This window comes from Balaenoptera physalus (assembly GCF_965194825.1).
Source record: "Balaenoptera physalus genome assembly, chromosome: 9".
NCBI classification, from domain to species: Eukaryota; Metazoa; Chordata; class Mammalia; order Artiodactyla; family Balaenopteridae; genus Balaenoptera; species Balaenoptera physalus.
The window spans coordinates 31,826,742-31,853,101 of NC_138888.1; the positions used below are offsets into that span (position 1 = coordinate 31,826,742).

At 39.4% G+C, this 26,360-nt stretch overlaps 1 protein-coding gene across 7 annotated transcripts in view; it reads right to left on the bottom strand.

The window, feature by feature from the left end:
- The window catches only part of AKAP7 (A-kinase anchoring protein 7), a gene marked incomplete at its 5' end in the record, with an annotated part of 141,452 nt that overhangs the window by 103,871 nt on the left and 11,221 nt on the right, over nucleotides 1-26,360 (bottom strand). For all 7 annotated transcript variants that reach the window (XM_082474825.1, XM_082474830.1, XM_082474831.1 and 4 more), the window contains 3 exons: nucleotides 5-165; nucleotides 13,632-13,768; nucleotides 21,626-21,765. In XM_082474825.1, coding sequence (XP_082330951.1) covers nucleotides 5-165; nucleotides 13,632-13,768; nucleotides 21,626-21,765 — 438 coding nt within the window. The remainder of the gene's footprint in view (nucleotides 1-4; nucleotides 166-13,631; nucleotides 13,769-21,625; nucleotides 21,766-26,360) is intronic.

Sequence of the window (26,360 nt, forward strand, 5' to 3'; positions counted from 1 at the left end):
TTACCTGCTATCTCCAAAAGTGGGTTTATGTGATCTCCTTCTGCCAGCTTCACAAATCCAACCTGATCTCCAAAAGTGTCAACCCCTTCAAAGGGCAAAGTCAAAGTTTTTCCTTGGAGGATTTCTTCCACAAATGGTTTTAATTCCAAAAGAGCATCAATACCACTGGTAAGAAATAATATATTTTTCAGTAACATATTAAGTAATAAAATATACAAAACCAAATGAGAAACAGTTTTAGAAAGATAAATTAACTTTTATACTTGTACTAATTATTTTAATGCTCAAAATACCTTCAAAATCTAATCCATATGATCAAAATAAAACTAATATTAGTTTTTAACAAAATCTGTAGAAGTGAATTAATCTTTACCTACTTATAATTTATTTTATATTAAAGACACAAAACAAGATGCTATGTTATAGTTCACCAAAGGGTTTTTAACCAAGGAAATACTGCATGGACAACTAAAAAAGAAAATTACTGACAGTATATTGCAGAAAAACCTAATACCTACAAAACATTATATTAGATTTTGTGAAAGTTCTATATTCTTGTTAAAAGTACTAATACTTATATAGTATTTACTGTTTGTGAGGCACTCTACTAAAACTTAAAATACATTATCTCTTTAAAATATAATAGTCTCCACAATAAGATAAGTTATTACACTTGGGTTCAACCAAAGTGCAAGTTTATATTTACCAACTACAGCTACGTAAGTTTGCTGTCTGTTTAGCCTCTATGATTAAAGGGCTATTCTGTGTTTCAAATGCATTACTTTTCTTTCTAAAAATAAATGTTTACTATATTAGTGAATTAGACATTATAAAGTTTGGAATATTTTGAAAATTAAGATCAATTATTTCCATAGTAAGAGGAGTTTGGTATAGGTACTTTATTATGAGAAAAAAAATAAAATCTCACTAGAGGGCAGCAATTACTCAAAAAAGAAATAAGGACATTATTACATTACAGAGAGGGGTTTAAAACACCCTTCTGGTGAACCACCATTAATTTAAATTATCTTGATCAGCAATTTGTTCGCCAGTAGTAATTATGTCAAATGTGTGAAAAGAAATTTAAGTATTTTTCTAGATCTTTCATATTTCTAAATTAGTATTCATATAAAATTTTTAACTGATTTTCATCCACAGCTCCCATACTGAGTCTTGTTTCTCTGTCAAAACAATACATAATACTTCAAAATAGCTTTAGAAATGTCAGCATTTCTCGTTGTACCTCCAAATCCACATCCAAAATCCAATCTTGCCTACCTGTATTTATGTTCATCCAAAAAGACACACTTCTGCTATAATACTGTCCTTCACCACACACTGAGTTAAAGCATGTGAAAACAGATCAGCCACTTCTGGCTCATCTACCGTAAACGAAGGGAATTCAATATACTCGTTTTAAATGTAACTCTATATGAAAGTAGGCCATGCTAAAGGTCAGGATTTTTCAGAGACAGTGAATTCTATACCCCATTTTTCTTTAAAGAAATACAGACGATCTAAATTCAGTCCAGTTTTTCAGTTCTTCAGTATCATAAATCAATAAATTTGTCCTAATGAGATGTCACTGGTCACAGAGTGAAAAGGAGTCATAGTGCCTATTGATAAATATCACTAACTTTCAAATTCTTTTAAATAGAGTATCTTTTCAAGAACAGTTTATGGAAAGACTTCTTTATGGGAAAATGAATAGAGTACAGGCACGTACGAAACAGAATTCTGAAACTAGAGTTCAGACCCAAAGGTTGTACTTAAAACTACGATAGGACAGCCGTCTTTTCAACTCAGCATCTGGGCTAACATATTTCTATTCCTTTCTTCTGCACCGTGAGGACACAAAGGGTGATACCTACCTGAAGAAATTCATTATTTTTAAAAAAAGTTTCTGCACACTCCACATCCAATCCACTGATCAATACTTTATCAAACACCTAAAATATGATACTAGACTTCGAAAAGTAAGAATATAGAACGAGAAACCAACAATATGTGTCTCTAGCATATTATACTGTATAGGATGAAAGATAAAATTTAAAAATTAGGGACTTAGGAAATCCTTCATATAAACAATGTCTTACCAGGAAAGCCAATCATTTCACTCTCACTATACAGCTACCCAAAATGAAGCCACACCTTGAATCTCATCATCACCTAAAAGTTGATACTTCTGCCACAAACACTTGCATGGTTCCCCAAACTAGAAGCAAATCTTCTCTCCTCTGCAATTCCATTAATACTTTACACCAATTGAAACATACCATTTTTTACATTTATCTATTATAGTTATTTGGGTCCGTATGACCTAGTCAACTACCTGGTATAATCCATGAGCACAAGATCCATTCATGGTTCATCTTTATTTTCCCCAAAGCACTTAGCTCAGTATCTAACAGATGGTTGGAAATTAATGTTGGTCGAACTGTAAAATAGTATCTTGTCTGTACAGCAAACTTCAATTATTACTTAGATCTTTCATTACAACTTAGTCAAGAATAATTGCTAAATTGCAAATATCTGGTCATCATTTTCCAGTAGAGCTCTGACTCCCAGTATCATAAAGTAGCATAAGAATGTCACTTTAATCCTTCAAACACAAAGTAGACTTGCTAAATATTTAATTTTTTATACAAAACTGAAATTTGCAACCAGACATTGTAAACCACGGGGCTGAATGACTCAGACTGTCACTGTGCTCTATACTGTAACTCTTCAACAAGTGATGCCACGATTTAGGGCAACACAATGCTTCCTAGTTCAGGACTGTCCCATGTACTGCAGGTGATTTAGTAATGCTGAGACCTGCCCATAAATGCCCACGGCACTCCTCAGTAATTGTGACAACCAAAAATACCCCCCAAAATATTTCTCAAAGTCTCCTAGAGGGACCTTCAAGATGGCGGAGGAGTAAGACATGGAGATCACCTTCCTCCCCACAAATACATCAGAAATACATCTACGTGTGGAACAACTCCTACAGAACACCCACTGAACGCTGGCAGAAGAACTCAGACCTCCCAAAAGGCAAGAAACTCCTCACGTACCTGGGTAGGGCAAAAGAAAAAAGAAAAAACAGAGACAAAAGAATAGGGATGGGACCTGCACCTCTGGGAGGGAGCTGTGAAGGAGGAAAAGTTTCCACACACTAGGAAGCCCCTTCACTGGTGGAGACGGGGAATGGTGGGGGAGAAGCTTCGGAGCCACGGAGGAGAGCGCAGCAACAGGGTGCGGAGGGCAAAGTGGAGAGATTCCCGCACAGAGGCTCAGCACCGAGCAGCACTCACCAGCCCGAGAGGTTTGTCTGCTCACCCGCCAGGGCGGGCGGGGCTGGGAGCTGAGGCTCGGGCTTCGGAGGTCAGATCCCAGGAGAGGACTGGGGTTGGCTGCATGAACACAGCCTGAAGGGGGCTAGCCAGGACGGAGTCCGGGGAAAACGTCTGGAACTGCCTAAGAGGCAAGAGACCACTGTTTCAGGGTGCGCGAGGAGAGGTGATTCAGAGCACCACCTAAACGAGCTCCAGAGATGGGCACGAGCTGGCCTATCAGCTCGGACAACAGAGACGGGCATGAGACGTTAACGCTGCTGCTGCAGCCACCAAGAATCCTGTGTGCAAGCACAGGTCACTATCCACACTCCCCACTGGGAGCCTGTGCAGCCCACCACTGCCAGGGTCCCATAGACCAGGGACAACTTCCCCGGGAGAACAAATGGCACGTCTCAGGCTGCTGCAACGTCACGATGGCCTCTACTGCCACAGGCTCGCCCCGCATTCCAATCATAAATACTGTACCCCTCCCTCCCCCTGGCCTGAATGAGCAAGAGCCCCCCGATCAGCCACTGCTTTAACCCTGTGCTGTATGGGTGGGAACAGATGCCTGAGGGCAACCTACACGCAGAGGCGGGGCCAAAACCAAAGCTGAACCCCAGGAGCTGAGCAAACAAAGACGAGAAAGGGAAATCTCTCCCAGCAGCCTCAGAAGCAGCAGACTAAATCCCCACCCCCAACAAATCAATCAACTTGATGTACCCTGCATCTGTGGAACACCTGAATAGACAACGAATCATCCCAAAATTGAGGCGGTGGACATTGGGAGCAACTGTAGACATGGCGTTTGCTGTCTGCGACTGTTTTGTTTCTGATTTTTATATTTATCTTAGTTTAGTGTTTAGTGCTTGTTATCATTGGTGGATTTCTTTATTGGATTGGTTGCTCTCTTTCTCTTTTTATTATTATTTTTTTAAATAATCTCCCTCCCTCCCTCCCTCCCTTCCTTTCTTTCTTTCTTTCTCCCTTTTCTTCTGAGCCATGTGGTTGACAGGGTCTTGGTACTCCGGGCTGGTGTCAGGCCTGAGCCTCCGAGGTGGCAGAGCCAAGTTCAGGACACTGGACCCCCAGAGACCACCCGGCCCCACGTAATATCAATCGGCGAGAGCTCTCCCAGAGATCTCCATCTCAACACTAAGACCCAGCTCCACCCAACAGCCAGCAAACTACAGCACTGGACGCCCCAGGCCAAACAACTAGCAAGACAGGAACACAACACCACCCATCAGGAGAGAGGCTGCCTAAAATCATACTAACTTCACAGACACCCCCAAACACACCACCAGACGTGGCCCTGCCCACGAGAAAGACAAGATCCAGCCCCACCTACCATAACACAGGCACCAGTCCCCTCCAACAGGAAGCCTACACAAGCCACTGAACCAACCTCACCCACTGGGGGCAGACACCAAAAACAACAGGAACTACGAACCTGCAGCCTGTGAAAAGGAGACCCCAAACACAGTAAGTTAAACAAAATAAGAAGACAGAGAAATACGCAGCAGATGAAGGAGCAAGGTAAATCCCACCAGACCAAACAAATGAAGAGCAAATATGCAGTCTACCTGAAAAAGATTTCAGAGTAATGATAGTAAAGATGATCCAAAATCGTGGAAATAGAATAAATACAAGAAATGTTAATCAAGGACCTAGAAGAACTAAAGAGCAAACAAACAATGATGAACAACACAATAAATGAAATTAAAAATTCTCTAAAAGAAATCAATAGTAGAATAACTGCGGCAGAAGAACGGATAAGTGACCTGGAAGATAAAATAGTGGAAATAACTACTGCAGAGCAGAATAAAGAAAAAAGAATTAAAAGAATTGAGCACAAACTAAGACACCTCGGGGACAATATTAAATGCACCAACATTTGAATTACAGGGGTCCCAGAAGAAGAAGAGAAAAAGAAAGGGACTGAGAAAATATTTGAAGAGATTATAGTTGAAAACTTCCCTAACATGGGAAAGGAAATAGTCAATAAAGTCCAGCAAGCATAGAGTCCCATACAGGATAAATCCAAGGAGAAACATGCCAAGACACATATTAATCAAACTATCAAAAATTAAATACAAAGAAAAAATATTAAAAGCAGCAAGGGAAAAGCAACAAATAACATACAAGGGAATCCCCATAAGGTTAACAGCTGATCTTTCAGCAGAAACACTGCAAGCCAGAAGGGAGTGGCAGGACATATTTAAAGTGATGAAAGGGAAAAACCTACAACCAAGATTACTCTACCCAGCAAGGATCTCATTCAGATTCGATGGAGAAATCAAAAGCTTTACAGACAAGCCAAAGCTAAGAGAATTCAGCACCACCAAACCAGCTATACAACAAATGGTAAAGGAACTTCTCTAGGCAGGAAACACAAGAGACGGAAAGTCCTACAAAAACAAACCCAAAACAATTAGAAAATGGTAACAGGAACATACATACCGATAACTACCTTAAATGTAAATGGATTAAATGTTCCAACCAAAAGACACAGACTGGCTGAATGGATACAAAAACAAGACCCGTATATATGCTGTCCACAAGAGACCCATTTCAGACCTAGGGACACATACAGAGTGAAAATGAAGGGATGGAAAAAGATACTCCATGCAAATGGAAATCAAAAGAAAGCTGGAGTAGCAATTCTCATATCAGACAAAATAGACTTTAAACTAAACACTATTACAAGAGACAAAGAAGGACACTATATAATGATCAAGGAATCAATCCAAGAAGAAGATACAACAATTGTAAATATTTATGCACTCAAAATAGGAGTACCTCAATACTTAAGGTAAATACTAACAGCCATAAAAGGGGAAACTGACAGTAACACAATCACAGTAGGGGACTTTAACACCCCACTTTCACCAATGGAGAGATCATCCAAAATGAAAAATAAATAAGGAAACAAAAGCTTTAAATGGCACATTAAACAAGATGGACTTAATTGATATTTATAGGACATTCCATCCCAAAACAACAGAATACACTTTATTCTCAAGTGCTCATGGAACCTCCTCCAGGATAGATCATATCTTGGGTCACAAATCAAGCCTTGGTAAATTTAAGAAAACTGAAATTGTATCAAGTATCTTTTCTGACTACGAGGCTATGAGACTAGATATCAATTACAGGAAAAAATCTGTAAAAAATACAAACACATGGAGGCTAAACAATACACTACTAAATAACCAAGAGATCACTGAAGAAATAAAAAATTCCTAGAAACAAATGACAATGAAAACACAACGATCCAAAACCTACAGGATGCAGCAAAAGCAGTTCTAAGAGGGAAGTTTAAAGCAATACAATCCTACCTCAAGAACAAGAAAAATCTCAAATAAACAACCTAACCTTACACCTAAAGCAATTACAGAAAGAAGAACAAAAAAAAAAAAAACCCGAAGTTAGCAGAAGGAAAGAAATCACAAAGATCAGATCAAATATAAATGAAAAAGAAATGAAGGAAACAATAGCAAAGATAAATAAAACTAAATGCTGCTTCTTTGAGAAGATAAACAAAATTGATAAACCATTAGCCAGACTCATCAAGGAAAACAGGGAGAAGGTTCAAATCACAGAATAGGAAATGAAAAAGGAGAAGTAACAACTGACACTGCAAAAATACAAAGGATCATGAGAGATTACTACAAGCAACTACATGCCAATAAAATGGACAACCTGGAAGGACAAATTCTTAGAAAAGCACAACCTTCCGAGAATGAACCAAGAAGAAACAGAAAATATAAACAGACCAATTACAAGCACTGAAATTGAAACTGTGATTAAAAATCTTCCAACAAGGGGTTTCCCTGGTGGCGCAGTGGTTGAGAGTCTGCCTGCCAATGCAGGGGACACGGGTTCGAGCCCTGGTCCGGGAGGATCCCACATGCCGCGGAGCAACTGGGCCCGTGAGCCACAATTACTGAGCCTGCGCGTCTGGAGCCTGTGTTCCGCAACAAGAGAGACCGTGACAGTGAGAGCCCCGCGCACCGCGATGAAGAGTGGCCCCCGCTTGCCACAACTAGAGAAAGCCCTCGCACAGAAACGAAAACCCAACACAGCCATAAATAAATAAATAAATAAATTTTAAAAATTAAAAAAAAAAAAAAAATCTTCCAACAAACAAAAGCCCAGGACCAGATGGATTCACAGGCAAATTCTATCATACATTTAGAGAAGAGCTAACACCTATCCTTCTCAAACTCTTCCAAAATATAGCAGAGGGAGGAACACTCCCAAACTCATTCTACGAGGCCACCATCACCCTGATACCAAAACCTGACAAAGATGTCACAAAAAAAGAAAACTACAGGCCAGTATCACTGATGAACATAGATGTAAAAATCCTCAACAAAATACTAGCAAACAGAATCCAACAGCTCATTAAAAGGATCATACACCATGATCAAATGGGGTTTATCCCAGGAATGCAAGGATTCTTCAATATATCAAATCAATCAAGGTGATACACCACGTTAATGAAATGAAGGATAAAAACCATATGATAATCTCAATAGATGCAGAAAAAGCTTTCAACAAAATCAACACACATTTATGATAAAAACTCTCCAGAAAATCAGCATAGAGGAAACCTACCTCAACATAATAAAGGCCATATATGACAAAAACATAGTCAACATCGTTCTCAATGGTGAAAAACTGAAACCATTTCCTCTAAGATCAGGAACAAGATAAGGTTGCCCACTCTCACCACTATTATTCAACATAGTTTTGGAAATTTTAGTCACAGCAATTAGAGAAGAAAAAGAATTAAAAGGAATCCAAATTGGAAAAGAAGAAGTAAAACTGTCACTGTTTGCAGATGACATGATACTACACATACAGAATCCTAAAGATGCTACCAGAAAACTACTAGAGCTAATCAATGAATCTCACAGAGTAGCAGGATACAAAATTAATGCACAGAAATCTCTTGCATTCCTAAACACTACTGATGAAAAATCTGAAACAGAAATTAAGGAAACACTCCCATTTACCATTGCAAGAAAAAGAATAAAATACCTAGGAATAAACCTACCTAAGGAGACAAAAGACCTGTATGCAGGTCTATAAGACATATAAAACTATAAGACACTGATGAAAGAAATTAAAGATGATACAAACAGATGGAGAGATATACCATGTTCTTGGATTGGAAGAATCAACATCGTGAAAATGACTATACTACCCAAAGCAATCTACAGATTCAATGCAATCCTTATCAAACTACCAATGGCATTTTTCACAGAACTAGAACAAAAAATTTCACAATTTGTATGAAAACACAAAAGACCCCAAATAGCCAAAGCAATTTTGAGAAAGAAAAATGGAGCTGGAGGAATTAGGCTCCATGACTTCAGACCATACTACAAAGCTACACTAATCAAGACAGTATGGTACTGGCACAAACACAGAAATATAGATCAATGGAACAGGATAGAAAGCCCAGAGATAAACCCATGCACATATGGTCACCTTATCTTTGATAAAGGAGGCAAGAATATACAATGGAGAAAAGACAGCCTCTTCAGTAAGTGGTGCTGGGAAAACTGGACAGCTACAGGTCAAAGAATGAAATTAGAACACTTCCTAACACAATACACAAAAATAAACTCAAAATGGATTAAAGAACTAAATGTAAGGCCAGACACTATCAAACTCTTAGAGGAAAACACAGGCAGAACACTCTCTGACATAAATCACAGCAAGATCCTTTTTGACCCACCTCCTAGACAAATGGAAATAAAAACACAAATAAACAAATGGGACCTAATGAAACAAAAGCTTTTGCACAGCAAAGGAAACCATAAACAAGACGAAAAGACAATCCTCAGAATGGGAGAAAATATTTGCAAATGAAGCAACTGACAAAGGATTAATCTCCAAAATATACAAGCAGCTCATGCAGCTCAATATCAAAAAAACAAACAACCCAATCCAAAAATGGGCAGAAGACTTAAATAGACATTTCTCCAAAGAAGACATATAGATGGCCAACAAACACATGAAAGGATGTTCAACATCATTAATCATTAGAGAAATGCAAATCAAAAGTACAATGAGGTATCACCTCACACCAGTCAGAATGGCCATCATCAAAAATATACAAACAATAGATGCTGGAGAGGGTGTGGAGAAAAGGGAACACTCTTGCACTGTTGGTGGGAATGTAAATTGATACAGCCACTATAGAGAACAGTATGGAGGTTCCTTAAAAAACTAAAAATAGAACTACCATACGACCCAGCAATCCCACTACTGAGCATATACCCTGAGAAAACCATAATTCAAAAAGAAGCATGTACCACAGTGTTCATTGCAGCACTATTTACAACAGCCAGGACATGGAAGCAACCTAAATGTCCATCAACAGATGAATGAATAAAGAAGATGCGGCACATATATACAATGGAATATTGCTCAGCCACAAAAAGAAATGAAATTGAGTTATTTGTAGTGAGGTGGATAGACCTAGAGTCTGTCATACAGAGTGAAGTCAGAAAGAGCAAAACAAATACCGCATGCTATCACATATATATGGAACCTAAAAAAAAATGGTTCCGATGAACCTAGGGGCAGGACAGGAATAAAGATGCAGATGTACAGAATGAACTTGAGGACACGAGGAAGGGGAAGCTGGGACGAAGTGAGAGAGTAGCACTGACATATATACACTACCAAATGTAAAATAGATAGCTAGTGGGAAGCAGCCACATAGCACAGGGAGATCAGCTCGGTGCTTTCTGACCACCTAGAGGGGTGGGGTAGGGAGGGTGGGAGGGAGGTGCGTGAGGGAGGGGATATGGAGATATATGTATACATATAGCTGATTCACTTTGTTATACAACAGAAACTAACAGCATTGTAAAGCAATTATACTACAATAAAGATGTTAAAAAAAAAAAAGTCTCCTAGAGAAGGCAGTCCCACCTCCACTGAGAAATGTAAACATTATAATACATTGAGAACATACCCACCCCCTCACCCCAACCCGACTGCACACCACTTAACAGTATTTCTAGTCAGTTACGTGCCCATCAGTAGAGGCCACTGAGACACAGGAGGCCGTTTGTACTTCAGCAGACTCATCTCTCCCGCCCTTCATGCACTCGTGCTCATCTTCTCCCTCCTGCCCCCAACCCACTCCTCTCCCTCTACCTCTCCATCTTTCACAATCACAGCACATTTCTGCGCTGCCTGACTCAGAACACTTGTTAAGGAAATAAAATAAAATAACATTTTTTTTTTTTTAATTCAGAGAGCTCAGCTTTTTATTTATTTATTTATTTTTCGTTGTGTTGGGTCTTCGTTTCTGCGCGAGGGCTTTCTCTAGTTTTGGCAAGCGGGGGCCACTCTTCATCGCGGTGCGCGGGCCTCTCACTGTCGCGGCCTCTCTTGTTGTGGAGCACAGGCTCCAGACGCGCAGGCTCAGTAATTGTGGCTCATGGGCCTAGTTGCTCCGCGGCATGTGGGATCCTCCCAGACCAGGGCTCGAACCCATGTCCCCTGCATTGGCAGGCAGATTCTCAACCACTGCGCCACCAGGGAAGCCCCTAAAATAACATTTGTTTGGGGAATCGTGGCTGAGGTGCAGAGACTGAAATATATATACATGCCATAGCCAAGACCCATTTCCGATAAGAGAGATAAACCCTAAACTTATCAGTCAATGGTAACTCAGTCTTCTCTGGTTTAAAAAGGTCTCTTTGGGGTACAGTTATTCAGTTAATTCAAACCTCCTTTCAGGATTGTTTTTCTCTTCCCTCTCCCCTCCCCCTTCCCAGGGAATCCAGCATACTCTTCTAAGAGGACTGAAGAAGCTCTATGATCTGCTTGCTGTTTGGGTCCTAAGAGAGTCCTATTTCAGGGCGACTGGTCTGGTCATATCCCTGGGTGCCCTACACTGGTGTCCGTGAAAGTCCACCTGTTCTTTCTGGGCACTGCACTGGCATGTGCTGCTGAAGCACAGGACCCCCGCTGGGGTCTCTGATCAAGACACACGGACATGCAGCAGTGTCGCTGTCCCTCATCCTGCTCCTTTGATCCACAGATTCTCTCTCAACTTCCAAGTCTACCCACCAGGGCACAGAGAAATTTCTGGATCCGTCTGTATACCTTGATGGGCAATGGGGAATTGAAGGAACCACCTCAGGTCCAGGTGTTAGAAATCTCGCTGGACTCTGATCTACCAGCTGTGTGGTAGTACATTCTTCCAGCATTATTGAACAGGAACTTCTCTAAAGAGCTTGAGCTTTTCCCAGCTACACCCTGAGAACCCCAAACCAAGGTGAGTGTCTCTGTCACTCCCTGTTCTCTGCTCCAACACTGGTTGGAACAGTCAGCCCCAAAAGGGGAGCCAGGATGTGTCCGGCTTCGTGCCTCTTCCTCTGACTTGCTCACTCCGCCCAGCACCAGAGGGCCTCTAGACTCCTTCCCATCCTGGATGACAACCCTCCTCCAAGCTGGCTGTGGTTTCACTGACCACGTGCGGTTCTTCTGAATTAATCACTGGTTCAGCGTCTCCTACTTGCCACCGCTGAAACTGGCTCAGTCTTTGCTCCTGCTCTTGCCATTTGTGTTGGTTAATTTTACGTGTCAACTGAGGCCATGATACCTAGTGTTTGGTCAAACACCAGTCTAGATGTTGTGAAGGAATTCTTTTAGATGTGATGAACATTTCAATCAGTAGACCCTGAGGAAAGCAGATCATCCCCCAGAATGTGGATGGGCTTCATCCAATCAGTTGCAGGCCTTAAGAGAAAAGACTGAGGTCCCCCAAGGAAGAAGGAATTCTTCCTCCAGGCCGCCTTTGGGCTTGAGCCTATACTGTCAACCCTCGCCTGGGTCTGACGCTTGCCAGGCTGCCTCGCAGAGTGTGGACTTGCCAGCCCCCACGGTCATGTGAGTTAATTCCTTAAAATAAATCTCTCTCTATAGAGCTACAGCTGTAGGTACAGATATATCAATATATCTAGATATCCAAATGGACATCCACCCTATTGGTTCTGTTTCTCTGGGGAACCCTGACTAGTCTACCATTCTAACACACAGGGGACCACTCATTTTCTCTCAGGCTTTCATCTTGTGTCACATCTTCTCTGGCTTCTTTTCTTTTAAGAGCATCAGAGTATTTCTTTTTTCTTCTGATTGGCAAAGCGAACAGTGAAAATGAGTTACGTAAAATCTTCTGGTCCTTTCTGTCACTGCAGGGTGCTCAAGACCTGCCCCTGGGTGGATCATGTTGAGACAGATCAGAAGACTGATCCCTAAAGACATGCGGTTCTACTATTTAAAAAGACATCACTACCCGAATCATAATTTGACTGTATATTTTGAGTTACTAATTTATTGTTTTCTCCCTTTTATTTTTCCTTTTCCTCACCCCCTTCCCAATCCAAGCCTTGTTCTTCATTCCCTCAGGAGACTATATGTCAGGGTAGAAAACAGAAGTAACCTGTAACCTGTAATTCTGGTTTTGGCCTTCCAAAGAGCTTATGCTTGAGCTTAATCCAGAGGGCTAAACAGGGGCTAACAGGGCAAGGGGCGCTCATACCGACAGACAGAATATCCCAGAGAATTTGAGGAAGAGCAAGGTTTCTCCACTCCGAGCTGGAAAGCAGCAATCAATGACTAATACTCAACTTTTATGGTACAGCTCTGGGTTTGGAGGTTCAGGGTGTACAGGTACTCTAGGAATGAAGGAAGTAAAACTGAAATTGTCTGTTAATCTAGTAAATGACAGCTCTAATAGCTAATAATATCAAGTGCCTGCTATGTGCCAGGCCCTATACTAAGAGTTCTTACATGTATTAGTACTATTATTTTCTCCATTTATTTAAAAAGTAAATGATTTGCCCAAAATTGGGCAGCTGTTAAGACATGGTTGGGCAATGGTTCCAGAATCTTTACCTGGAATCCTAACCTAAATGGTCAGACTCCAGAGTGCTTACATAATTAACATAGATAAAATAACTGCATAACCAATGCATCTGATAACAATAACAGTTTAAAAGTATAGATTAAGGGGAATTCCCTGGTGGTCCAGTGGTTAAGGCTCTGCTCTTCCACTGCAGGGGGCACAGGTTCGATCCCTGGTCAGGGAAGAATATTTATATGGCTAATTCTGTACATTGGCTTATTAATTGGAACAAATTATAATAAAGAATACTTCTTAAAAAAAAAAGAATACTTCTTTAGAATTTCAATGCCTCTTGGTTCTGCCATGATTACTCAAATTACAGTAATAACTTGGAAAACAATATTCCAGAAAGATGTATTACTCACATGTTTATTTCATCTTCATTTAATAACTGCATCACTAGCAGGGTAATATGAAAGGAACCATCACTGTTCATTGCTTTGGCCAGTCGCTGATCTTGTTGTATTATTGCATTTTGCAGGATCTTAATTCCCTTTGTAATCTAATCACACACAGACAAAACAGAGATTAGGTAAGCAAAATTTCCTTATGGTAACACTGAAATCGAGAAGAAAAATAAGCAACATATGAAGTGAGAATGATGTCAAGATCCTTCAACCAAACAATGCTTAATTGTCTAACTATTCTCAAATATCCTGAAGAAATGACTTGGAAAGTTTAATAGGATGTATAAGTTAAAAAAAATCACACGATGCTTGTCCATTTTAAGAGCCTTCAAGCCCAACACCCTTCTTTTACAGACTGGGCCACTGGTTGAGTGGAAAAATTCTCAATGGCCATGTATCTTTTCAGAAATTTATCCTTGGAATATACAGTATGACTCACTATAATTATGATCTTTCCTAAAAATAAAAGTTTTATTCTTGCCACAGAAAGGTCAAACTGGCAGACAACATTCCATTTCTGTTGGCAGTAATATTTATTTGTCCCCAAGTGAATGTGTCTGAGAACCCATTCTTCATGGCCTTTAAGATTTTTTAGGACAGCAATAATCTCAACAGGAATGACTACTGTCATTTCCCCAGACATGTGAGGAGGGGCATCACCATGGAGAGAGAGCTGCAAACAAATCTAAATGCATACGTTAGAAAAACTGTACAGTCCGCACCTAAGCAAAATCCCCGGTCCCTCATCAGCCTTCCCCTCTCAGCCTAATGAGAACAAAGAAGAGGAATGGTGGCTTTTCCCTCCTCCATTTCCAGTTGGAGACAATTCTAGTCAACTTCTAAATGTGAGTGCACTGGAAAATAGTTTGAATTCGGACTAGCAAACCAAGCAATCCCCAGAGAAAAGAGCGCACGTAGAAGCCCAGAGGCAGCAGAATTAGAGAGAAAAGGAAGAGAGAGGGGGCTGGCAATAGAAGCAGAGCCCTAAAAAGACAGCAGAGATAAGAAACAACTGGATCATGAGCACAGCAGGCTGTTCTGATACTGAAGAAGCTGTTTCATCCTGAACAATGTTCCCATTATCTGCAGAATGCGATTGGGCAAATCATGAGATGCTATGCTGGGATCTGACTTCTCACGTATCTTTACAATAAATCCACATCACCCAAAATAACCTCAGCATTTCTCTATTCCTTGCAACCTGGAGGACAGTAACATGAGAAACAGCGTTTTCCTGGTAGGAAGTTATGCAGTAACACCTAACACAAGATTTCCCAAGGGAAGATGTCACTTCCACGACACCCAACAAAAGAATACTGACAGCCTGATCATTAAAATGCTCCTAAAGCAATAGTACACAAAGATCTTACAGAGTCAGCGTTTCCTCTACCTCTACATTGATAAAACTAAATTGTAAACTCCCCGAGGACAACATCTATTTCTTCCACCCCGCCATCTCGCCACAGTGCCTGGTAATAAAAATAAACACAACATTGAGACCACAAGAGGAACTGCCCTTTCTCGTGTGGTCACTAGGTTCTAGGCACTAGAGCGAGCATTTTACATATATTAGTTCACTGAAGCCTCCCGCCGATCCTGTGAGGTAAGATATTGGTACTGTCTCCCTTAAAATAAATTGAAACACAGAAGATTAAAAAGATCTTTTCAAGATCATATACCCAAAATAGCAAAGGAATTTGAGAAAAGGATAAATTACAATACATGAGAAAAGATGAGGGAAATACCTGGAGGAAAAGATCCAGGAGTGAGGAGGAGAAGGAGAAGCGGCCAGAGAGCCGTGCAGGAAGAGGTACCAGTAATGTGTTTTCAAGAGGAGACAAGGAGAGGGGCAGACATGTGGGCAGTGACTCAAGACATGAAACATCAAGGGAAAAAAGGGCATTTAAAGGAGATTCTGAGGAAGTCTTACTGGATCCTGTGTAAGAGAGCACACAGGCCCTCTCATAAAAGCCTTTAGTATAAGTCTACACTACTCTGCGAGGATTTTACACATGAATTTTTGAGAGATTTTTCCAGGTGCAATGAAGTGCTGAGATCAGCTTTCAGGAATGATGAAGCAGCTCAAGAGGGTCCAGGTTCACGTGGGAAGGGCCTAGCCAGTGCCGAGTAAATCATGTGAGCTCAAGAATATCAGACCTCAAAACAGTATAATTACATCTTCAAATCTAAGCTGGTACAAATGGTAATTCTGGCTTAACTGATCGTGAAAAAGTGGTTTAGGATGAACAAATTAACGGTACTGGACTTGTATCAGAAATCCTGGATTTTAACCCCAGGTCTGCCGCGGGTGGAACCCCATAGAGGTCACCTAGTCTCAGTGAGTCTTGGTTTCTTCAATTGTAAAGCACTGCCAAACTTACAGGGATGTGTTAAAGGTCACGCAGACAAGCTACAGGAAAGCACTTTGCAAGCTCTGCGCCATTTGCCTAATATAAGTTCTGCAACACTGCCAATATTATTAAAATCAGTGGTTCTCTACCCCAGGGTACATTTGTCAATGCCTGGAGACATTTTCATTGTCACACCTGGGGTTTGCCACTTGCACTTAGTGGTAGAGTATCTGCATTTTCATAAAAACTGAGTCTTCATTCTAAGCTCAAATACTAATTATATGTAAATTCAAGACAATGCTCAAAAACTTCCATCCATTTGTATGTTCAGCATTTTAGTGCAATGTCCTACTATTTAGTGAAAAATAGTTTTAGACCATTCATATCTTTGAATTATCCAGTAGCTTGTAAAATTGCAAATTAAAATTTGTAAAACACTTTGAAGACTATTTCTCTGAAGTCACACAGTACTTATAATGCAAAATTAACCTTAACCTAAGAAAATTCTAAAGATAATCTAATCAAGTAATGTATTTCTAACTATGCTTTGATGCTCCAGATTAATTTACATATTCCTTGATATCATCTTTAAAAAATTTTTAATGCATTTTATTACTAATTATATTCTTACAAGAGAAAAAGAAAAAACGAAACTACTTCAGAGTCTTCTCTGTATGCCATTTTAAAAAGTACCAATGTTGGGCTTCCCTGGTGGCACAGTGGTTAAGAATCTGCCTGCCAATGCAGGGGACACGGGTTCAAGCCCTGGTCCAGGAAGATCCCACATGCCGCGGAGCAACTAAGCCCGTGTGCCACAACTACTGAGCCCGAGTGCCACAACTACTGAAGCCCGCGTGCCTAGAGCCTGTGCTCTGCAACAAGAGACGCCACCCAATGAGAAGCCCGCGCACCACAACAAAGAGTAGCCCTCGCTCGCCGCAACTAGAGAAAAGCCCCTGCACAGCAACAAAGACCCAACGCAGCCAAAAATAAATACAAATAAATAAATTTTTTTTAAAAAAGTACCAATGTCATTAAAGGCCAAAGGAAACTAATTTTTACAGCCCCTGTTTAAAATTCTACAAAGCCTTTAAAGCGTATCTGTCATCATAATCCCCAGCCACTGGCAGTATTGCACAATGCACATTTTTTAAACCTAATATTGTAGACCCATATTTAAGTAGAATATTAAAAGAAACTTTAAAAAATAAAAGCTTATTAAAATCTTAAAGATTTCTTTCACTCATTGAGTAGTTTCTTTGTATTTAGAGAATAAAAACAGACACGAATCTGCTAAACCTCAGCACTAAGCCGTGTTCCACATGCCTAAAAATGACACAATAAGAAATTTCATTTTTCTATCTTTTAAGCTTTCTAGTTGATTCAAAGCACACATGAGCTCAAAGGAAAAGCCTTCAAGTTAGTTCATGAGGGAGAGTAGTTATAGTCTAGCACACAGAAGGAAAATGTCCTTGACCTCCTCTTTTGACATTATTTTTGGATTTTTTCTAAGCTGTTAACATAAATTATTCCTAAATTTGCTGCCTCATTAAGATTTAACAGAATTATCCCATCAATTTGCTACCTAACTTTTCTTCAAAGCTGAATATAGTCATTTTTCTTGCTTGTTTACACAAAGGAAAAAACTTGAAAATTTGATGATACAGCAATGAGTAAAAATTTTAAAAACATCCTAAAATAGGAGAATTTTCTATATCTACCAAGTGTTTAACATACATGATGATATCAAGTATTTTCACAACTACATTTCCCAGAAAGGAACAGAACACACAAATCATTTTTCATCTTTTCCTAAGACCAATAATTTTCACATTACAAAATGATGAAATACAGTATTAAATGTAGCAAATGCCTTTTAAAACCCCTAAAGAGCATCATATTTTTCCATTAGTATAAAACAATTATCTTACCAAAAAAATTAATACACTCCTAATTTCAATCAGCTTCTGATTGTTCCCTTGCATTTTTCAGTGTTGACTCACCTTAAATTATTACCTCTCATAAGAAAGCATATAAAACCAACATATGGGCAAATCCACCTAGAACTAATAATTAAGCAATTCTAGCCAGTTAAGAAATATTTAGGATTTATTATAATGCCATTAAATTTCTCATCCTTATTTTATTTTTAAACTAATGTGTAATTGCAGGTAGTGGAGAAACACATACTTTCACATACATGCAATTAGGATATTTTTATGCAGTCATTCTAATTCATTTTCCAATTCTATTTCTTAAAAATATGAAAATCATGATTTTCCAAAACTAAAGCATTCCAAATGTCTGATAACGTGTTTAAAAATCAAAGACCCATATAAGTCTGAATACTTTTTTCTTTAAAACTAGATGCCAACAAGTAGAGGCCAAAAGTAGAGCAGCTCATTGTCAATGTGCTAGCTTCCAAAAGCTTGTTTGCAGGTCACTTAATTGGAACTTGGAATACAGTCTCCCATTGAAACAATGTTATAAATGCTGCTCCTTTTCCCAGGCCTTCCAACAAAAGCCCATAAGTAGTTTCAACAGAAAATTAACATTAGATACTTTCAAACAAACAAACAAAAAAGGTGCTCATATGAAAGATATAAAAAGTATCTCCTAATCTTGTCCTATTCCTAGCCCTCCTCCCCATATTTGCATTAAGCTTTCTGTTACCCACAAATAAGTCTCTTGAGAGGGAAATATTAAATTCTTTGGTTTCCACGTTACTTGAAGCTTGTGTGCCCCACTATTACAAGTCACCCTACCCCCTGGAAAACAAACTGCCATTGAACCTGTATTATAAAACCAGCATTTGTAACACTGTATTTATTAAACATTCTGGTTGGAATTTGGTATGCCAGAAACACATCTTCCACCCTGAAATGACAGTATTTTGTGTGTGTGTGCCCACTCTGGCCAAACTCCCTCCTAGGTACTGGGAACGATCTGAAAAACTTCGTGAGGAAGATTAACAAGTGTCAAATTTCAAGGATGACAAATGACAAAAGGAAAGCCATGAAAGTGTTGTGGGGTTTTTTTTGGGGGGGGGGGCGGCGGGGTAGGGGGGTTGACCTACTCAGGGTGGTCACGGGTGGGAGAGGTTTGAGCTGAAATTTTGGCGTTAACAAAATCAAAAGGAGAGGAAAGAAAACTCCCAGCCAGGGAAGGCTTTCCAGAGGGCAGAGGGAAACTGGCAAGCTCAAGCAAGGCCAGAGGGGCTCAAGCAGAAGGAACGAGGGCTGAGGTGGAAAAGGCCAAGCCATGTAGAACCTTCTAGAATATGGTAAAGCCTTTGTCTTCATCCTATTATCAATGGGAAAATACTGAAGTGTACAAGCATGTAGGTGATGTGTCCAGATTTGGATTTAGAAAATAATCATTATCACCTCCATTTTACAACTGAAGACACTGAAACTACAGCAATTAAGTAACCTGACCTAAATCCACAGTGGAGTTTGTAATCCAGCTGGTATCCAAACAAGGTTTGTCAGGTTCCAAAGCCTGTACTCTCCTCACTTTCTACAGAACCTCCAAGAAGTTGAGAAGCAGAAACAAAGGCTACAGGGTGAAACAAAGCAGCTTGCGGGGTGAAAACTAAGGGTTGCAAACAGTTCTCTCATCCCCTCCTCTCATCTTTGCAGCCTGAATCCTGAACTAAGTAGCAGAAGAAAAGAATCTCTCCACCCTCTTTCCCCTTGGTCCCCTTCCCTGCCAGCCCTATCCCAGCACATCACCCCACCAGTCTTCACTGGAGGAGGCGGGAAGCCGGCACAGGGCTGGAAGGGGCTGGGGCAGGCTCAGAGGGGCTGCAGAGCTGCTGCTCCGACCAGCAGGGCCAAGAACAGAGGCAGGCAGGGAGCAAGAGAAAAGGAAGGACCTAAGCAAAGCAACTTAGAGAAGGGCTCACCCAACTTCTACACTCACAGACTCTGGAGCGAAACAATCTCTAAGCAAAAAATCAAAATAAGGAACCTGGCGTCTCTTCCAATCAGAAATCATGTACCCTTGGGGATGTCCCTGGGCCTGTTTCACAGGCAGTTTCCTCAGGACCTGGCCTCTGTCTGCTTGCTTAAATAGCACCACCTGTGGCTTCCTGCTCTCTTCTCATTCACATAGGTACACGTGATCCTAAATCTCAGAGAAAACCTGTCCAAATAACTCGCAAGTATTTTAATATATAATTTTTGATTGCATTAAACTTTGCATCAGCTAAACACTTTTTTTTTAAGATAACAGATATAATTAAGTTTGCTAATCAGCCTATTTTTAATTTTTTATTTATTTATTTATTTATTTTTGGCTGTGTTGGGTCTTCGTTTCTGTGTAAGGGCTTTCTCTAGTTGTGGCAAGCGGACGCCACTCTTCATCGCAGTGCGCGGGCCTCTCACTATCGCGGCCTCTCTTGTTGCGGAGCACAGGCTCCAGACGCGCAGGCTCAGTAGTTGTGGCTCACGGGCCTAGTTGCTCCGCGGCATGTGGGATCTTCCCAGACCAGGGCTCGAACCCGTGTCCCCTGCATTAGCAGGCAGATTCTCAACCACTGTGCCACCAGGGAAGCCCCAGCTAAACACTTTTAAGGGCTATTTTATTGTTAACCCGCCACTATGTACCAGTAAAATCAAAGTCTGATTCTTTCCTGTATCAAATTCTAAAATCCTGTATTGCTAGGTAATACCATTTCTCTTTTTATGTGTTTTTCTCCCCAACTAAACTGTATCTCACAGACTAGATATTTCCTAGAGTGTCCTAAAAGAATTTATTTTTTTCTTTGAGATTTATTTCTTTGATTTCAATATCATTTGCTTTGATCTTTAAAAATTCATTAGCATTGTGTAGAAACATTCTAGTTAAATAAAGGGAAAAGCAACCTGAAAATATGCCCAGTTAAGAGATCAGAGCCCACAATCAAACAGAAATTCAGATCTAGCTCTTAAGATATATAAAATTGGGCCAAGATATAAAAAGTCAGTCTTCCAAATGAGGTGTTCTTTCCTAAGGCATTTTAATTCCTAACTCACTGCTCTAGAAGTCTTAGATACTGCAGTTTTCTCTCTCAGTCACATATAAGGGTTTCTTAGTGTGGGCCAGTTGGCTGGTCCCATTTCCTATTACTGATGCCACATTAATTTTTCAGACTTTTAATAGATTTCTACCAAGTTTGTCATGCACTATTAAGTTGGTACAACAATGAGTAATTTTTAAAGAAACTACGTTGCAATAATCATTACCATGAACTGGACTAAGCAGCAGGAAATCCCAGTTTACCTTCCCCACAGAGATTTCAGAATCTTTTTTTACCAGCTCTCTGCTTCTGAAAGATTCCTCCACTATGATGAATAAACACCTAGAAAGGACCTTGACATGCTACCTGGCAACACTTTTTCAAGTGGTTTTTGCAAAATTATCGTTTAAATATGATTGTTTAAATAGTGTTTTTTAAAATTATTGTTTACACATATTCTATATTCCCTGTGTGGCCCAGCTAAAAATGCCACCAAAGACTCTTAAAAGCTGAGAGAAAATGGGCTTATGAGCATTTAGTGTACCTTAAATATAATTTAGAATAAACTTAGTAAAAATAATTTTTTTAAAAAATAGCACCTCTTTGTTGGTGATCGGAATGGATAAGAAATAGTTGGGTTGATCATCTTTTTGCTTTTTTTTCCTCTTCTTTATTTTATCTTTATTGTTCCATTCATTTTCTTTACTTCTCTCCAAATTTACGTGAGGTACATCAGTGACTAGAGAAAAAAAGTCAAACAACATGTCTAATGCATTTAAACAAAGATAATATAATCAGAAAAAAAACAAGCACTATACAAGTAGCAATCATTCTTAACTGTCATTTTCAAATCTAAAATAGGAATTGGCAAACTCTTCTGCAAAAGACCTCATAATAAATATTTTAGGCTTTGCAGATCATATGGTCTCGGTCAAAACTACCCAAGTCTGCTACTGACAAAACACAGATGAATGGATACAACTGTTTTCTAATAAAAATTTATTTACAAAGCAGATAGATTTGGCCCATGGGCCATGGTTCACTAACCTCTGATCTAAAGCATAACTAACAACCATTCTCTTCCCCTTGCCACAATTTTCATGATGCTAGGAAAAATCACTTTTTCATCCATCCTGCATATGTATATTTGTAACTTTTACAACAGAACCACTTCCAGCAGTGCCATTCAAAGTTTGGTTCATGGCCAGTGTCACACTACAAACCATTTCTTCCAGAAACTGAGAGAATGCTTTATAAACTTTCAGAGCAATTAGGCAAAGTAATTTTGTCTGTCAAATTTTGGCTTCTATTTTATAGATCTTTTTCTTTAACACCTTTTTGCTAATAATTCATGTTTTATTATATTTTACAAAAGTATCAGTCAGCAACATGTAAGATATTAAAGGAAAAAAAATGGTCCTTGACCATAGATAACTTGAGAAACACTTAGCATGCTTTTTAAGGTCATCTTCAAAAGACATTTCCAACATCCAACAACTCTTATTATGAAGCTATACCCCCAGAAGTAATTTCCAAATCAGCGTGAAATGCCATTGTCTCTTTTACCAATTCTATCAGGGGCTTCCCTACCCGTGCAAAACTACCATTAATTTATTTTTCAGGTGCGCCTTCTTGAACGGTAGCTTACTGTTCAAAATACAGTACCTCATAGAGACTTTGAAAAATTCAAATATAATTATATATTCTGAGGTATGATTTTGGAAAGGGGGAGAGAGGGAGGAAGCACCTTGCCTTACATTCAGTCCTATGAAGTTGGTTTCATCTTTGGGATCAACTCTAACAGACCATAGTGACCAAGAGCACAAGGCCCATGTGCATCTAACTAAACTCCTTATTTTACATACGATGAAAGAGAAGAAAAACTTTTTAAAGCAGCTCAATGTCACAGAGTCAAGCCTGGTATCTAGACCTTTTAAAGGTCTCCTTCTAGTGTACTTTCTACTGGAGCAAACTGCTTCCCTTTTGCAGTTCTAGATAAGTAGTTACTACTACACACAAAACCAAAGAGCGGAAGGAATTGTCCTTATTCTGTTGTTCTTTGAAATATTAATAGTAAACAATTTTTATATGAATGCTGCAAATAATACTTTAATGCTAACTTCTAAGAAAAATAGTAGAAAATGTTTAAAATTTAAAAATTAAGAGTTTGTGGGAATAGACATGCTTTCTTTCTAGGATTAACATATCTGTGAGCCCTAGAAAGAGACTTAGAAGACAGGGGTAAATTAAGAGCAAGGTGATCTGGGTAATAAGTCTGACTGTATCATTATGAGTTAAGGCAAAATTACCCAGTCTGTTTGTGCAACCATTTCTCTACTACATTTCTCAACAATATGCATAATGATTAACATGGTTAAAATGATATATCTTCACGGAGAACACATATTTGAAATATAACTTATTAGCTTCTTTTGTACACGTGAGCTTGTCAGAACTTTTAAAAAGTTCGTAGCATTCTCTGTATTACGAGCATTATCTGAATTGCTTCATAAGATGCCACTGGGTTTTATTTCCCATGCAGCTTTTTTCATATGGAAAATCAAATCAATACACTGAGCTGCTTGTAATTTCAGATATATAAGAAATAGTCCTACCATTGATTGTAATAACATGAATTAAATGTACTAATTTTAAACAAAACCCACAAAATATGCTAATGAAGTACCACATATTTTAAATCCACTTCTAAAATACATTCCTAGCCCACCTCCATCTGTTGTTAGTAAACTGGCACTCTGGAAAAGGAAGCCATTTTTAACATAATCTGGGCTGGAATCCTGGCTCCACACACTAGCTGTGTGACCTTAGATAAGTCACATAAATTCTCTTGACCTAAGTTTCCTCCTCTATAATGTGAGGATAATAATAATAGCTACCTCATAGGAACATTTAAACACTGAGTTAGGGACTTTCCCTGGTGGTCCAGTGGTTAAGACTCTGTCCTTCCACTGCAGGGGTATCTGACAGTTATCAGCCTATGCCTTTGCGTAAAAGTAATCTACAAAAGGAAAAGGGGGAGTGGGAATGGCTGCTGGGAAGACAACCAGCAATGCAGCAGAGGCAGCACTAGGTAGTGAAAGGGCACTGACCCAAAGACTAGTCTTCCAACAAGCATCTTTCCATCAATTCACTTCATTTCTTTATCTGAGAACTTAAAAATCTGGCCAATCCATGGAGAAATAGCTAATTCTAGGTTTGGGGGATAAAATGTACAAGAGAAAGCTAGAAATTCAAAGACTCCTGGGATCATGTCAGAAGGTCTCTAGAGCCAGTTTGAAAGTTCCCCCACAGGCCAAAGACGGGACAATTTCAACATCAAATGACCATAACAGTAAACTTGTACACAACTTGATTTCTTCAATGATAAACGTGCACGCATGCATGCACACACACACACACACACAAATGAAAACAAAAGGAGGAGGAGATCTAGAGATCTCCTAGGAAAGAGACTGAAGAGATGTATCAAATATAATGCATAGACTTTGGTTCCTAAATTAAACCAGCTTTTAAAAAATTACAATACAGGGACTTCCCTGGTGGCGCAGTGGTTAAGAATCCGCCTGCCAATGCAGGGGACATGGGTTCAAGCCCTGGTCTGGGAAGATCCCACATACCGTGGAGCAACTACGCCCATGAGCCACAACTACTGAGCCTGCGTGCCACAACTACTGAAGCCCGCACACCTAGAGCCCGTGCTCCGCAACAAGAGAAGCCACTGCAATGAGGAGCCTGAACACCAAAACAAAGAGTAGCCCCCACTCGCAGCAACGAAGACCTAACGCAGCCAAAAATAAATAAATAAATAATTATAATACAATCAGAGAAATGTGAATATGACAGGGTATTTGATGACATTAGGAATTACCGTTATTTTTCTCATATAGTAAGGATATTTCAAGTATGCTTACTATTATATGCTTAATAAGATTCCTCATCTTTTAAGGATATGCATTATTTACAGAAAAAATGACCTCTCTGCGATTTACTTCAAAATAATCCAGTGAAGAAGAGGTAATAAATACATGAGGCTCATTATACTATTCTACTTTTGAATATGCTTAAAAGTTTCTATAATCAAATTTTTTTTAAAAACCCAGGGGCATGGGAGGAACAACAGCTGCATAATCTAGTAACTAGGTGTCTCCTCTGGTTCTAGCTTTCTGTGATTTGGAATAAAGGTACCAACTGTTATTACCTGTACTAATTAGGACATTTTATGGTGAAATTAAATAAAGAATGGTGTCCAAACTAATAATCCAGCTGCTTTTATAATCTTTAGTTTATCTCAAAATTAACATAGTAGAAATAGAATCCTAAGCCTATAGTCTAGTTTTTCTTTTTTCAAACTGCAAGTATCAATCCACTAGTGGGTTATGAAATCACCTTAGAAAATAAAAAAAAAAAAGCACTTTTTAATAACTAGAATGGAATGGATTGGAATGGAAAGAAAAGGAAAGCAAAGCAAAAGGATAGAATGGTAAACAGTACTCTGCTTATGATACATGTATTACTTCATGAAATTTCAGTTTTTTACATATATATGTATATTAGGTGGCAATGTAAAGTCTATTTCTTACTTTGAACATAAGACATACTTTTGCTGTATTTTACTCAATATAACAGTACTAAGAGGAACAGACTTAATAAAACAGTATTTAAAAGACCACTGGAGGGCTTCCCTGGTGGCGCAGTGGTTGAGAATCTGCCTGCTAATGCAGGGGACACGGGTTCGAGCCCTGGTCTGGGAAGATCCCACATGCCGTGGAGCAACTAGGCCCGTGAGCCACAACTACTGAGCCTGCGCGTCTGGAGCCTGTGCTCCGCAACAAGAGAGGCCGCGATGGTGAGAGGCCCGCGCACCGCGATGAAGAGTGGCCCCAGCTCGCCGCAACTAGAGAAAGCCCTCGCACAGAAACGAAGACCCAACACAGGCAAAAATAAATAAATAAAAATAATTTAAAAAAAAAAAAAAGAAGAAAAGGACTTTAAAAGAAAAAAAAAAAAAAAAGACCACTGGAGTGTTCAGTATTTTAAGTTGTTTTCTACCTTACCTGTTTAAAACTAGTGTCCTCCTGTCTGTAGCTACTCATTTTTGCCATTTCAAATGTTTCATAAGTCCATTTTGCAGATATCCAGAGAAGGAAAATCATAATCTCTGAAGGTAATAGTTATAATGTGAAATAGCTCTAATAATTCTGGTATCATGAGAATGACACCGAGTAAAGCCCCCAATTCAGAAGGCAACCTTTTGGTAAAAATAAAGAAGTACAGGGTTTTTCTAAATTCCCTTAGCTTTCTCTTATCAATAAC